Consider the following 16,689-nt stretch of genomic DNA (forward strand, 5'->3'; position numbering starts at 1 on the left):
TAGGTTTCTGATTGACCGCAGATGTGACATTCAATTCTGTGCTGACTGAGTTACCTCAGCAGGAGGATACACCCAATTTAAAGGAATACTTCACCCCCCAAAATGACCATTTGTATATCAGTGTCTCAGCCCGTGTAACCTTGAATTCTTGAAGAAAAGGTTTTTCTCGAATGCCTCCACGGTTAACGGAAAATGAAGAAAGGTTTTGGCGAATATAAGTAAATGGGGGCCGCGTTTAACAACAGCATAATCAATTCATATCATGAGTCACTCTATGAAGGGCAATGATGACTCTCAACACAATAACATGCATATTATGGCCTTTAATGTGCTCTAGGGCAGTGGTTCTCAACTGGTCTGGCTGCGGGACCCACCATCACGACCCAAATTATATATATATAATTTGGGTACATCTATATTCAAGAAGTCTAGTAGTAGTAACGTCTCTGTGTAGTAAACTGTCAAATCAAATAAAGAAAGCACACATCAATTATATTTTAACAAATATTATTCTCATTTTTCAAATTTAACTGGATGATTATTTAATAACACATATAAATACATGAATAAATGTTCTTCTCATTTCAAGTAAAATAACGGCTGGATTAAAAAATAAATTACGGAATGAAATTCAATTTTGAAAAATAGTTTTCACTAAATTGCCCTGCAGCTTTAAATTCAGTTCATTCAGTGTGAAGTGAAAAAGCCACAATATTATATTTTTCTCATCTTCCAAAAAGAGAAATTAGTGTTTGAAGAATTCACCTCTATGAGTCTGTGCAGTCAGAGTCTAATGACTCTGGTCTCTCTGGACATTTCTCTCTTTTGGAGATCGTCCTATGATTTGACTTACACAACCCACAGCTCAACAGTCCTGCTCTCTCTCTGTATCCTCGTCTCTCCCCGTGTGTCACGGTGTGTGTACATCTCACTGAGTCAGGAAACTTATCAGAATACTCATATTTGAATAATTCCGCTGCAAAATAAAATCACAATTTTTATTTATTTATTAATTTTTTGTCAGGCAAAGGCTGAAAACGGGTCCGCGACCCACCAGTTGAGAATCACTGCTCTCGGGTGCATACGTTTCACAATTATAAAAAGCCCTGGAGTGGTTGACACAGCGACTGCTACCAGGGGATCGTGTTGCCCTCCCAGTCCAGAAGCATCCCGCAGTCTTTGTTACTGAGTGACGACATCATGGCGAGCATGCCGTGCACGCTATCCTGGGTGGATAAAGTAGCCTGTGGGAGACAGGACAAACAAACACAAAAAAGAGGGAAGTCAAAGGGAATGTGCGCTACACCCTTCCTAGTTGATGTAGTTCTTTCATTTCTAAGTTTTGCACATTACATTCTGTACTGTAGTAGTGGTGGCTGTGTTGTTTTTACTGTGACCCAGCACTGTTGACTGTGCTAGGTCACAGGAAATACTTGCCAAGTTCGTAACAGAGAAAAAGTGAATCATCACAGCAAACAATGCAGTTTATTAACCCTGTCTGCTCTCTGACTCCACTTTTCAGTGGGCTGGGGCGGCCGTGGCTCATTGGGTAGAGAGGGTCCTGCTACGAGTCCTGTGCCGAAGTGTCCCTAAGCAAGACACGAAACCCCTAACTGCTCCCCGGGGGCTTCTCAGCAGCCCGCTGCTCCCAATATGCTCGGGATGGGTTCAATGCAGAGGCCAAATATCATGTATATGTAAAAAATGTATAGTGACGACTCTAACAAATTTTAATAAAGTTTTTAGAAAGTTTGTATGACTGGTTGTTAAGAGGACAATCAGAGGACTTGCAGCGACTTTCATGCTCCTAAAAACTACAAACATTATCGAGCAAGATTAAGACTAAAGGCAACACCGACTTTTATGTCCGAAATTGTCAAAAATGTTTTTAAAATATGAATCCCTAAAGTAAATGCAGGCATCAGATACATTCTGCGGAGTAAGAGCACCCTTGTACTTTAGTTGCCGACAGTATTTAAGTCAATATACTTGCTGATTGATACTGGGAGCCACCACGTAAAGAGTCCACAACACCGTACCCACCGGGACTGTACGGTGTTTCTCAAATGGCAAACCCTGGATCTCTCCGGAGATAAAGGCCCTCCTTAAGGAGAAGAAGAGGGTTTTTAGATCTGGCAACAAAGAGGAGCTGAGGACTGTGCAGAGGGAGCTGAGGATGAAGATCAGGGGGGGAAAGATGTCTACAGGATGAAGATGGAGGACCAGCTGCAGCAGAATAACACCGTCGGGGTCTGGAAGGGCCTCAAGGCGATTTCTGGGTTCAAGGGGCCCAACCAACAGCCTGAGGGGGACCAAAAGTGGGTGAATGAGCTGAAGTTATTTTTTAACAGATTTGACCAGCCATCCACCCCTCCCCCCACCCAGACCTCCCTGCTGCTGCAACCCCCATCATCTGCATCCCCTGTGGATTATTACCCCCCTCCCCCTCCACCTCCTCCCTTCCCACAGCACTCGGCTCCCCTCCACACCTCTCATACTCAGCACTCCACGACCAGCAACCCACCCCCACTCCAACACACAGCACCCCACCCCCCAGCGTGTCCCTCAACCAAGTGAGGAAGGAACTGAGGAGGATCAAGGCGAGGAAGGCCACGGGTCCAGACGGCATCAGCTCAAGGCTCCTCAAATCCTGCGCAGACCAGCTGTGCGGGATAGCGGAGCACGTAGTCAACTTGAGCTTGAGGCTGGGGAAAGTACCACAGCTATGGAAGACATCCTGCGTGGTACCGGTACCAAAGAACCCGCGGCCCAAGGACCTCAACAGCTACAGGCCGGTGGCGTTGACATCCCACCTGATGAAGACCCTGGAGAGGCTGGTCCTTGCCCATCTCCGCCCTCTGGTGAGTTCATCCCTGGACCCACTTCAGTTCGCCTACCAGTCCGGCATCGGGGTGGACGACGCCGTCATCTTCCTGCTGCAGAGATGCGTCTCTCACCTGGAAAAGGCTGGAAGCACTGTGAGAGTCATGTTCTACGACTTCTCCAGTGCCTTCAACACCATCCAGCCTGTGCTTCTGAGGGACAAGCTGGAGCAGACCGGGGTGGACCACCACCTCACTGCATGGATCCTGGACTACCTCACCAACCGTCCACAGTATGTGCGGATACGGGAGTGTGAGTCAGATCGGGTGTCCTGCAGCACAGGGGCCCCACAGGGAACCGTTCTGGCTCCATTCCTCTTCTCCATTTACACCTCGGACTTCAAACAGAACTCTGCCAACTGCCACCTGCAAAAGTTCTCTGACGACTCTGCAATCGTCGGCCTCATCTCCGCCGATGACGACAGAGAATACAGGGAACTAAACCAGGACTTTATAGGATGGTGCCAGCGGAACCGCCTCCACATCAACTCCAGCAAGACCGAGGAGCTGGTGGTGGACTTCCGCCGGGGAAAACGCCCTCCTCCGACACCGGTGAGCATCCAGGGACTGGACATTGAGGTCGTGAAGTCGTATAAGTACCTGGGTGTTCACTTGAACAATAAACTGGACTGGACTGACCACGCTCACGCCCTTTATAAAAAAGGTCAGAGCAGACTCTTTCTTCGACTCCGTGGTGGCATCAGCCATCTTCTATGGAGTGGTCTTCTGGAGCAGCAGCATCGCGGCAGCTGACAGGAGGAGACTGGACAAACTGGTGAGGAAGGCCAGCAGCGTGCTGGGGTGTCCACTGGATACTGTGGAGGTGGTGGGAGACAGGAGGATGATGGCGATGAGGATGATCTCTCACGCCTCCCGCCCCATGCAGGACACTCTGGCAGCTCTGCACAGCTCCTTCAGTCACCGGCTGATTCACCCCCGGTGTCTGAGGGAGAGGTACCGCGAGTCCTTCCTCCCCGCTGCTGTCAGGCTGCACAACAAACTGCTCTCGGTGGACCACGAACACTTGAACACGAACACTTTGAACACTTCTGAACACTTTAATTCATTCACCTGGTGCATACAATATCTAATCCGTGCAATCCCGTGCAATATCCAATACGTTTAAGTATTTATCTTATATTTTTATTCCGTCTGTATATTCTGTATATACTGTTATATGTTATATTTAATATTCTTCTTTACTGTCTTATTTTATTACTGTTGTACTGTTTACTGTTAGTTTATTATATTACTTGATTTTTATCTTTTATTTTTTACTTGTGAGCAATGCTGCTGTAATCCTGTAATTTCCCCACTGAGGGACTAATAAAGGATTGTCTTATCTTATCCATCGCCTCACCTCTTGTCCTCCCATCTCAGTGCGGACCCAGCCAGGGTGGATCGCTGTCACCAGTATGTTGTGTCTCTTGAAGTCCTCCGATTGACAGCGAGTCACCATGTTCAGTGCTGCCTGGCAACCAACAGCAGAGGACAGAAGCTTTGTTGTTAAAGATGACACTAAATACTTCAGTGTAATCTACACAAGGGTACAGGTTTCTGAAGACTGTCTGGACTGGATCAGGTCTCCCAACAGACACCAACATACAGATTGCGTGTCATTTTTTCACTGTAGCCTCCCTCCTAACCTTCCTGAGCTTCTTTTTTATTGTTTTTAAAGAAACAATATTGCCCATTGTGATGATTCTTTTTTTTTTTGAAGATTTAAGAAGGAACCAATGGGCTTGGAGCTGAGTGACAGAGACAAGGAAGTCAGAAGGTTTTGAGAGACGGACTAACACGATTTGGGTTTTTCTCTTTTCATGAGATTTGTTGAGAAAAGACAAATGTCAGTGTTATCCTTTACATTAATGAGAGCACACAAAGTAAATATGTGAAAAGGTTCTAATATAGGGTCAATGAACCGTAGCTGTGACTTTGTCTCTCTTTAATTTAGGGGCCTCGGTTTTGGGGATGATCTTATCTCATGAAAAAGAAAAAAAGAATCTTCCGGATTAAAAAACAAAAAAACAAGTTTGGATAAAGTGCTATTATTTTCAATTGTTTTATTGAAAAAAATGGAATTTATATTTTGTGATAGTGAGCAGTACCTTGCTGGCCCTATAAGGGTACATCTGCGCCCTGGCAAAGTTCTCCGGACATATCTTTATGGATCCGGCGAGCGAGGAGATGTTGATGATGGCCGACCTCCTGCAGGACATTTTATCACCTGAGACACATTGAGAGACAAATAGACTAGCATCATGACATATGAATGACAATACTAATACTACTGCTAATAACAATAATCATTTTAATTTGAATAAAATATATTACTGGTAATTTGCAATGTGATATAATCCATGTCTCATATGTTTCCACTTCATTACCCTCGTCCTTTACAGTTGAGTCCATCTCTGCTGCTCTCTGGAGGAGTGGAAGAAGCATCTGAAGAGAGAGGCAGGTGATGTGGTGTGTGTGTGTCAGTACAATGCATGTCATGCTGTAACTGATACAACTACTTGTTTTAAAGGCGCAAGCAGTAAGATCTGGACACAAATTGAGTTCAAAACGTAAACAAATCCACGAACATTATGAAAACAGAATGTGAAGAGGTCACAGCGTTGATGTTATGTCAAAGACGTCTATGTGTTGTGTTGCAGAGATGTCTAAAGAAATGAGCATGCTAACCAGCTATCCCCGGCTCCTGTCTTGTAATACCACTTGTACCTGGAGAGGCGATAGTGAGTCGCTGCAGCGTCCAGTCTGTCCTCAGTCCAGCATGAGAGGACCAAGATATGTGCATAACACAGATTGGATTACATCCAATAAAGAAACTGTCACAACAGCAAGTTCTTCATTGGATGTAATTGGCTAAAACAAGAAAATAACTTGTATTTTTGCCTTGTCCTGAATTTACCGATTGAATTTACAGACCATATGTATTCACTTTTCTATGATGCACATGTGTACTTACTTCATATTTTGTGTATATTCTATGTATTGCTTTTAAAACTTTGACGTTCTGGCAACTAGCTGGTAGACCATCATCTTTTCCTGTCTTCATTTTTTTGTCTTTACATTCTGTTGCTACAGTATGTAAAACAATTGTTTGTAAATTAAAGAAAAAAACCTCGAACTCCACCATGACCTCCTATTTGTCCCAAATTATGTTTTCATACTCCGCCTTGTCGAGACGGAAGTGACACCTCAGCAGTGTCGTATACATGATGGCTGCCAACACCAGACATGCGTGAGAGTGTTTCTCCATTTTTAACAGTCAACCTTTGTGGTCAGATGTTGCAAGTGATGCTGATATTTGACTCTGTCTACGTCCCTGTGTCTGTTCTGTGAATCATCTCTGGTGGGGATGAGTCCACCTACAGGTTGGGAGATACACTGATGATGTGATGCAGACAAAACAATTTAGTGCTCAAAGCTCTGACGACAGTGGAGATGGTTGTGGATTTCAGAAGCCCCACCCACCCCCATCACCCTGTGTGTGACATTCCACCAGTGTCCAGGACACTATGGCGAGCAGGAAAGATCTTGGCTTACCACTTCCACCCTGGACACAGACTCTTTCAATCATTCCCCCTCTGTCAGAAGCCGACAGGTCAATCAGTTCCAAAGTGTTCCGCCACAAAAACATTCAGGCGAAAAGCACGGAGTGGAGCGAGACGAAACCAACCTTGGCAATGAGAAATGGTCCGACCACATTGATTTCGTACACCTCCATCATGTCCTTTTTCCCGCTGGCAGAGAGCGGTGCCGGTATGCCCGGTTTGTTGATGGCGGCGTTGTTGATGAGGAGGTTCAACCCACCGGCCCCGATCTGCTCTTTCACAGCCTGGACAGCAGCCGAGATGCTGTCCTCATCCGACGTGTCTGCAGAATGTGAAACGAGTATTCAGTCCACAACAATCAGCATGGAGACAAATCATCTTCCGTTTGAATTGGACCATGAATTACACATGTGATGTTTGCCAATTTAAAAGATAATTTGAAAGAAAGACTGTTGAAGAAAGTCACATTTTGTTGTAAAATTGTTGAAGTTTAAGACATGAATACATGAATACGTGACTAGAAAGACGATATGCCCAAAAGTCGTGTAAGTGACGTCTCTCTCTGAAGCTACGATGAGTTTCCTACCAGGATGTACTCACACCAACAACAGTATTTGCTCATTCGCTGGATGAAACACATCCGGTACGATAACATTATATTTGTGCATGGATATAGCTTACTTAGCAAGTGAGCTAGCAAGCCAAGGCAATGGCCGTGCTGGTGCAAGAGATGTAGTTCATTCTTCAATGATCGGTTTCACACTAAACTAAATGCTACTACGACAAATCTACGACACTCTTGCGACTTTCTTGACATTATCTGATAAATTGATAAACATCCTATGTGTAATTCATGGCACCATTTAAACAGGAACAACAATTATGCTAATGAAGAAATCTCACCGAGGCGCACCTCTTGACGAACAGGTGAAGTTAAAATTAGTGATTTGCAAGAAATTTGGTGACGTTGGATTCACCAAAGCCTCACAGAAAAAGTAAGAGGTTTAGGATCATGATTCACAAATGTTCTTGCATGAGGCCCAGCATTGGTTGGTTGAGTCATGCAGTGCATAGGCTAGTTTACAAAAGGTGGATGTGCTGATATGCTGGGTAAACACAGGCTTGGCAATTCAGAGGGTGTGCTGCAGAAGTGTGGACTTTTATGTTCATATAACTGCTTTAATTGAACTGCATTTGGTACGACTGTCTAAGTGAATTAGCAACAACAGTACATAACTGTTTTTGTATTCTATGCTTCATGTTTCTCTGCTGCCTTGATGGAAACCCATTTGTCGCATTTCAGTAATTGGATGAAAATTCGTACAAATTGATTCCTGGATGCATTTACACTTACATTTTGAAATCCGATAGTAGGGTCTCAGTCACTTCATGTGTTTTGGGTGAACTGCATACATATCTTATCGAAAAGCTCAGTGTAAATGCAGCCAAGACGCATTCCAGACAAACTGAAATCTGACTGTACAAATCAACTTCTTTGAAACACTTTGTAGGCAATGAGAAGTAAAATATTCACAGGATTTGTCCCCTTTGGAAACTACCTACCAGAAGAAAATGTTGGCATAGTACATTTCTGCAAACCACGGTATACTTGAATGTCAACGTTTCTGAACCCAAAATCTGTTTCACTTCATATCAGCCCCGTATGGTGCTAGCAGAAAAGTTGAATGCCACACTGTTAATGTTGCATAACGATTGGTTAGGTTAAGACAAAAAAACGACTTGGTTAAAGTTTGAAAAAATATCATGGTTTGTGTTATAACGTAACAACATTAAATATCAACCTTGATCTTAAAGCCATCCGTAGGTAACTTTCATATGCAACATTACGCAACAAGCGTTGATGTTTTTGGTTTCTTACTGGACTGCGATGCCTTGGATGAAAGGCCGGTGTTTGTTTGGCCTGCCCAGAGACAGTGGACGTTCTGGAATGTTATACTCGTCATTATACCACCCAATTTTCATACTAGGTAACTTCTACCAATGTTTGCTCGGTTTACTACGTCACTTGCTCTGACTGACTGCAAGAAACATAACCTATCCCTGGTTTGCAGAAATGTCTTCCTGAACACTGGGCTGCTAAAGTTATCATGAAATTACACAAGGGAAGGTTTTCCTCAGTTTGTCCTTCTCAATGACACCTCCTGGGCTTTGTAATATATCAACTCTGTGTATGTACACAGATATATGAGCATGTGTTGTGTTTACCAAGTTGGATTATAGAGATCTTTCCAGGATATTGAGTTGTGAGGTCTCTCAGGGCCTGAAGGGAACACATATATGGAGGGAGACATGAAGAATGAAAGACAGATGAAAAGGCGAGATTGGCAGAATCAGATAAAGAGAGCAAGTAGCCCAAACATACAATTGACAATGACTTGGTCTCGGGTTGTCTTCATATAGATATATACTTTTGAATATATATGTATATTGTACACAGTCGTTAAATGTTTAAGCTTACCTCTGCTCTACTTTCTTTTCTTTTTTTTGTTGTCCTTGTTTTGTTTTTTATATATTTAAATTTGTTTTCCTGTTTATTTGCAAATTCTGTGTTTGTACGTTGAGAGCAACGAGGAGTCAAATTCCTTGTATGCGTATACGTACATGGCCAATAAAGCTGATTCTGATTCTGAGTTGCAGACAAGAAACATATGGCTATACAGAATACATACGACAGGAACAATTATATATAATACATACAACATGCATACAAATACACATATTACAGTAGAAAATTGTATAATACATATATTTTAAGTCCATGTTTTTTATATGCGTGGATCTTTTGACCACTAGTGGCGCTATGGAGCAATGTTTGGTGAGTGGGTTCCTCTTTTCTTTGTATTTCCTGCTCTGCCACATTCCTGCCAATAGATTCACACTATTCTACATATCAACAATTGGTGTCAATAACACTGCAAGACACAAAGAAAGGTGCACAATATGTTTTAGGGAGAAACAATAAATGTTAAACTTATTATGTTTGTGTACAGAAACCACAGGGCACCTTTAGCTTTTTACAGAGCAAGGCTTGCAGTTCACCCCTGCTTCCAGTCTTTTTGCTAAGCTCGGTTAAACATGTCCTGGACCTAACTCTGTACTGAGCGCACGGATGGAACTGGCATCTGCCAATCACCTGGATAAGAGGACGGACTGATTAACGCTACAGTGAAGTTCCAGAGGTGAAAACGTAGGCCGTGTGAAAGAAGTGGACATATTCACTGTGACGTCACCCAATGGTTGGGGACTACGGTTTTGAAGCCTCGAGTTTGGCATTTCATCAGTCTCCATCTTGGATTTTAGCCACCGCCATCTCGGTGTTTTGGAACCAAAAGTGACAGGAGAAGGAATAACTAAGTACAACCGAACTCTAATCAGGCATTTGAGGCGACCAAAAAGGTTACAGTCAACATTCGTGAACGGAAGTTATAAGACGAATGCTCTTTATTTGACTCTCAATGGAGCATCATTTACTCAATGAACAGCATGCTGAATTAAAGAAGACTTGAAACTAGAGATTGAGACATAAATTCATCTTTACAATGTTTACTGAGGTAATAAATCAAGAGAGAAGTAGAGTAATTTTCTCGCTTCGCGGTTTCTCAGAGTACAATTTGACTGATCTACTTTTTACTTTTATTGAAGTATTTTTTCACTTTTACTTGAGAAAAATGTCTTTAATGTAACAGCACTTTTAGTTGGATACAATATTCTAGCAGGCCTGCTCTTTCCTCCTCTGTGTGAAAACATGTCAAGCTGTTGGGGGTCACTGAGGGACCTCTTGCATTGTTTCTCACAGTTTTTAATATGCTTGAACTGCAAAACCATCCAAGGTTACACCCACGAGTTCAGTCTCTTGAGTTGCTCAACAGGGACAATCAGGAGATTCAGATCTGGCTCTGCCTTTAACAGATGTATTGACCCAAACACCATGCTTTCAGTTTGTTATATGAAAGTTAACATTTATAACCATATATACAGTATATATTTGAATTATCAATGTGCATACAATCTCCGAAAGATTATCTTTATGTAAACCAAGTGTTCGTACTGGATGTATCAACGAAATGAAGACTGACGGTGAACTTCATTTGCTTTTAACTGAATCCACAAGTAGATGTTACTGACGTCCCATTATTTAAAATGGTGAAGCCTTGTCTTCACTTCAGCTCCAAAGCAATGTTTCTGTAACCTTAACAAAGTACTTATTAATCATGATGATTCCCTAAACCGAACCAAACTTTTGTGGTTATTGACTCAAAGCACTTGATTAAAAAAAAATAAAAGTCAACAGTGTCTTGAAGAATGAGTTAGAGCCTGCTTACTTTGTCAATTATTAACCAAACCAGTGTGTTTTGACCCGAACCCCTCCCTACAACTTCTGTGCAGCCTGACAATGCAATCACTTTGTGGACAAAAACATTGCCCCTCATCACAAGAACTAACTTTGCCCCCAAAACCTCCTCGTAAAATCATGTCGTAGTGGTAGAACAGAATTGTGTGGAGAGAGGGTTTCCAGGGTAATTATTGGTACAGTTTGTAAGTAATGATTATAACATAAGATGAACATAAGATGCAGCTGAAAACAAACATTGATCAAACAAAGTCACTATACCTCTCAGTGTAAGCATCATACAGCCTTCAATATTGGGTGAAACAAACAGAACTTTGTGTATCAGTAGAATTGTACGAGATACAACTTTCAAACTTTGAGAAACTTTGACACAATATTTTGGGATAAAAGTGTCTTTCCACTTGGATAAGTTGTTTTTTCAAGTAGAGTCATTCCTATTGATCAACAATCCCTTCAACACCATAGAGATAGATTATGGTTAATAATTGGGCATATTAAAAAGTAATTTTCGTCTGTGTGGGTCCAGGGTCAATACCTCAAGGAGAAGCTAAAAATCAATTCCAATGCTCTTCTGTTAGTTGCAGCATGTGTGTGTGTGTGTGTGTGTGTGTATGTGTGCGTGTCTTAACAGTGAATCCGAGCAGTATGACAAGCATTTATATGTAAATGTCTCACCTCAGCCCCGCTTCCCTCAGGCGCTCTGCAGCAGGCATAGATGTGAGCCTCATCGCCTGCCAGCTGTTTGACCAGCTCTAAACCAATGCCTCTGTTGGCCCCGGTCACCAAAATGTTGCCCTTCAGCTTCTCTGACATGTTTGCCGATTAACTGTCACACTAGAGCTGTCTGACTACTCTCTCTCTCTCTCTCTCTCTCTCTCTCTCTCTCTCTCTCTCTCTCTCTCTCTCTCTCTCTCTCTCTCTCTCTCTCTCTCTCTCTCTCTCTCTCTCGACAGTAACTGAACATGTGTGAGAGCACAGTGCTGCTGTAATGCTAGTGCGTCATGCACTTCATAGGTGTGTCCTGCACCAGGAGGCAGGACTCTTACCCTTGTGTACACACACACGTGTATTTTGTCACCTTTTTAAACATGTACATTTTGTCCCTGTTTGACTTGTAGTGACTCCAGACTCCAGCACTGGTTTCTGTCTGACTTTCAAGAAAGATTCATTCAAACCAAAAGCTGCCAGCCTTCTCTTGCCTCTTCCACAACGTTGGTTTTTGCCTGGCCTTTCGCCAGTGCCTGTTCAGTTAAGCAATCATTTAAAAAATGTGGTCATTCAAGGTGCGCAAGATACCATCTACCGCACACGTGAGAGAGAGTTGGTAAATCTCTGTGATGTCAAGATGGAGAATATGTGAACAGCGTGGGGTTCACCGCAGCTGCAGGAACATGAAGTTACCACACTGCCAGAAGCTAAAGAATTCTGCCTCTTCCTGTCTAACTTAGGACAGACAGACAGATGGACAGAATGACGCTGCCTCACACAACAAGCCAGCAGAGGAAAGAGCAGCGATCTTATCTAACTAAATGCTTGGTTGTTGCAATTTATTTTTGACCTTGATCAGAAAATGAGTTGCATCTAAATGGACTTTTATTTTAGCAGTTAAGCAGGCTGCAATTCACTTGTATTACTTTAATGTACTTACTAAAGTTATTTAAAGCTGTCACTTTGTAATTTCAACAACAGACAAATGAGTGTGTGGTAATGGTATTGCTCATAGTGACGAACCCACAGAGAATCAACCATATGTTGCCATTTAGCCTCTTTTAGCTTGTTGTTTTGGTTTTACAGACCACAACAAAAAGCTTGAAAGCTCTGATAAACTGCTGATTAGCTGCGACCGTGGCGCACTGGGTTAAGAGGTCGTCTGGGAACCTGAAGGTCAACGGTTCGATCCCCGACTGGGACGTGTCACGCGTCGAAGTGTACCTGACCAATACACTGAACCCCCGGCTCCCCGGGTGCCGATCAATGGCAGCCCACTGCTCCCTATATACAGGGATGGGTCTATATAATGCTAGTGTCTGCAGGATGTGTAAAACAACAGCAACAGGTCGCAGTCTTATCAACTTTATGCGTTCAATTCAAATCTTAAGTTTTTCACAAGCCATGAATGACTCCGTTGAATGTTTCCCTTTTTAAAGAGGGTTTGCTAACAATCAATATCACCCCAGGTTAGTTTGCAATGGAAACGTTCCGAACCTTAGATACGACTTGGCAACGGGAGATGGGATGTTTTTTATGGCTGCACCATCTCATCAAATTCGTATCGTGCATCATTTTATACACATTTCCCCCGAAATGTTGGTATTCGGAAAAGAAATTGCTATCTTTGGAAACAGGGCTCTCCTCGAAATTTTCTCATCTTCCCATATCTCCCAAGATTCGTCTGCAGAATGTTTGTGCTTTGACCCAGCAGCACAATCAGTGAGGCTTCAGAAGTTAAAGTTGAAGTTCATCCAAGTGTTAAGAGTTCATTCAAGTCATTGTCACCATGTGTTTCCAATGTGATAAATACATTATCAGAATGTTGCGATAATGTTTCAACTTTCCAGACCAACCAGTTATGTTACATTACAATAGCCTTCATAGTCTTCGTGGTTTACAATCAATATTTTAATTATAAATGATTTATGAGAAGACATTTCTTTATGACAGTTGCATGCAGGTTTATAAGACAGTTTGACTTATTTCCCAGATAACTGCAGCCAGTGATTCAGAACTGTCGTTTCACAAGTCACCGCATACACCATGTCAGTCATTTCATTCCGCTACAGTATTTTACACGACTTTGACTTCACAATAAAAGTCAGACGGATCACTTGTATTTACTACCACAAAATTCCAGACAGCTGAGATGTAAACTCTTCATCTTTAAAGTGAAACCTTGATTTTACTGTCCATTCTCTCTGACAAGAAGGAACAAAGTCCCTGTTTGTTCAAGGTTAGTGGCGTCATGAGCTAAAACAGTGCCTTGCTATCAGATTCTGAACAAAGACACAAATCAAAAGCCCAACATTCTTAATTGTAGCTTTTGATGAGACAACATCATACTGTGTGATATGATTGCTACGGTTATTGTTTTTCTATGATATACTCGTTGCTTTCTTTGTTCGTCATTTCATTATGTGGTGGAATAAAGTGTACTTCCGGTGTGTTGTCTAACCAGGTTTAGGTTTAATCCGTGTGTATTTTCTATTTCTGGTCTGATGAAGATGCTATGAGGTCAAAACTACTTATTTTATATTCATTTGGGAAACAGACACTTTATTTGTCTAAGTCAGACTGTGGATTACTTCTGCCATCTCTTTACTCAGTTTGAGTGATCCCAGGAGTTGGAATGTTTATCAGACAACAAAACACTGCAAAAAAAAAAAAAAAAGATTTTGAGACTGTTCTCCCAAGAAAAAAGTCCAACCATTACGTCAAGGTTGAAGTAACAAAGGTCTGTAATGACGTGGGAATCCTGCTGATAGGGGTGTCAGATACGCCTTATATGTGTAGTTCTGGAAGGCAGTCTGGAAAGTCGTAGGAGTGTTCAGTTTATCCTGTCCCCATCAGCACCAGTTTAATCTGCCAAGGATGTCATCTCCACACATTTGATTGCCCAAGACACTTTACTGGATGGTAGCAGATTGCGTTGCCGCTGAAGTTACAAAAGTTGAGCCTGGTTTTTGTCAGATAACCCTGCATTTGTTTTATTTTTTTTGCACTAATTGACATTTCTAGTCATGCATCAAGCTCTGAAATTGAATTTCATTGAACTTGGATTTCTGTTCCATCAACTGATTTGTTTTAAATGAATTGAGTTTGCGCAAATTCCAATTGCAGTGTACAGGACTACATTATACTGCAAAGTATTACAATATTGATGAGACTATATTACTAATAGTTTAGCCTTTGCTAACTGTAAAATGTTGCTAACAGGCTAAACTATTAGAGGGATGAGAGAAAATGTTGCTAACAGGCTAAACTATTAGAGGGATGAGAGAAAATGTTGCTAACAGGCTAAACTATTAGAGAGAGAGAGAAAATGTTGCTAACAGGCTAAACTATTAGAGAGAGAGAGAGAAAATGTTGCTAACAGGCTAAACTATTAGAGAGAGAAAATGTTGCTAACAGGCTAAACTATTAGAGAGAGAGAAAATGTTGCTAACAGGCTAAACTATTAGAGAGAGAGAAAATGTTGCTAACAGGCTAAACTATTAGAGAGAGAGAAAATGTTGCTAACAGGCTAAACTATTGGAGAGAGAGAAAATGTTGCTAACAGGCTAAACTATTAGAGAGAGAGAAAATGTTGCTAACAGGCTAAACTATTAGAGAGAAAATGTTGCTAACAGGCTAAACTATTAGAGAGAGAAAATGTTGCTAACAGGCTAAACTATTAGAGGGATGAGAGAAAATGTTGCCAATAGGCTAAACTATTAGAGAGATGAGAGAAAATGTTGCCAATAGGCTAAACTATTAGAGAGATGAGAGAAAATGTTGCCAATAGGCTAAACTATTAGAGAGAGAGAAAATGTTGCTAACAGGCTAAACTATTAGAGAGAGAAAATGTTGCTTCTAGGCTAAACTATTAGAGAGATGAGAGAAAATATTGCTAATAGTTTAGCCTTCTGCTAGCCATGAGGTTTCGGCTGCGGTTATCAAAAAGCTTAACTATTAGAAACACTTTCTCTCCATCTCTGAAATGCTTTGCTGTTATTGCAAGACTCTTTTGGATAAGTCAGTCTTTGCAGTGTAAGCATTCAAAAACTGATACGGCCCGAGTTACTCTTTGCTATGCATGCATGGTTTCTTTACACATCAGGTGTGTGTAAATGTCTGGCCATTAAGTACTTATTCATAGAAACTCTTCAGCCATCGTTACAAAACAAGCCAATATAACTTGCTCAGTTATATCACAGCACAGTAGTGAGGCTATTGTTCGTACAGAATACTGCATCCGTGTCAGTCACTTCTGTTGATGACCGAATGAAGGACAAATTCAAGCCTGCGTTTTCAGTTTGTGTGATCGCCTGCCGGCTCAGGTGAATTCGCAGGTCAGAGATCTGTTCAACTTTGACCAAGCGGATGTGCTCGCTCAGCGAATAGAGACTTCCACTGAAGCATTTCGTGAGGTCTATTGGGTAAAACTCTATATATTAAGAAGTATGTTTTCTTGTGTATAATTCACTGAAAATAAATTGTGTCTTTGTAACCTTCAGAGTGAAACATAACCAACAGGTTGTGTCAGAGTGATCAGTTTTCCTTTAATTCATCTTTACACCGATAAAGCACCAACATGGGGCTTAACCTGATACAAGCTTGTCATGAGCTTGCCCTTAATAAAAAATAACTAGATTAATTTATCATACCATTATGTAGGAAAATCAATTACTTAAGGCTTCCCTGTTCAAGAATCAGAATAGTTGTACCTTTAAGTAAATAAAGCAGCTGAATCCATAAACAGATTTTCTCTTTCAGAACGCAACCTTCAGCTGTAAGACCAAGTGACACAATAAATAAGTAGAACAGCTGATCTCTTAGTCTATAAAATGCAGATAGCTTTATCCCTTTGAGCACAGACTTGCTGTGCGTGGTTGAAAAGTTTTTTTTTGTAAACCGGAGGCATGAAAAGGCACCTGGTTTGCTTCTGATGCACACGGTGAAAGCACCGTGAAGTGTTGACACAAGCCCAAAGGTTATTGATGTCAGACGTTCTTGCTCTTGGGCCGACGATACTGCAGTTGGGTGTCTCTCTGTCAACCCAAAAACTGAATATGATGCTTGGTGACTACTGCATCCCAAATACCAGACTTCCCTCTAGTGGTGCAACATGTGCACTACATTGCATCCCATCTGAAGAGCGGTTTCAGTTTGGCAGTTC

At 41.8% G+C, this 16,689-nt stretch overlaps 1 protein-coding gene across 1 annotated transcript; it reads right to left on the minus strand.

The window, feature by feature from the left end:
• Window positions 1-663: 663 nt before the first annotated feature.
• LOC306782093 (C-signal-like) lies at window positions 664-11,630 on the minus strand (the record flags this gene model as incomplete). The annotated part of the gene is made up of 7 exons (XM_079275285.1): window positions 664-1,244; window positions 4,243-4,353; window positions 4,991-5,109; window positions 5,270-5,327; window positions 6,571-6,767; window positions 8,672-8,726; window positions 11,493-11,630. 7 exons carry the CDS (start codon window positions 11,628-11,630, stop codon window positions 1,131-1,133), a joined length of 792 nt encoding a protein of 263 aa, XP_079131411.1. The 3' UTR covers window positions 664-1,130.
• Between the last annotated feature and the right edge of the window lie 5,059 nt (window positions 11,631-16,689).

Source organism: Melanostigma gelatinosum, assembly GCF_949748355.1.
Source record: "Melanostigma gelatinosum genome assembly, chromosome: 1".
Taxonomy (NCBI): domain Eukaryota; kingdom Metazoa; phylum Chordata; class Actinopteri; order Perciformes; family Zoarcidae; genus Melanostigma; species Melanostigma gelatinosum.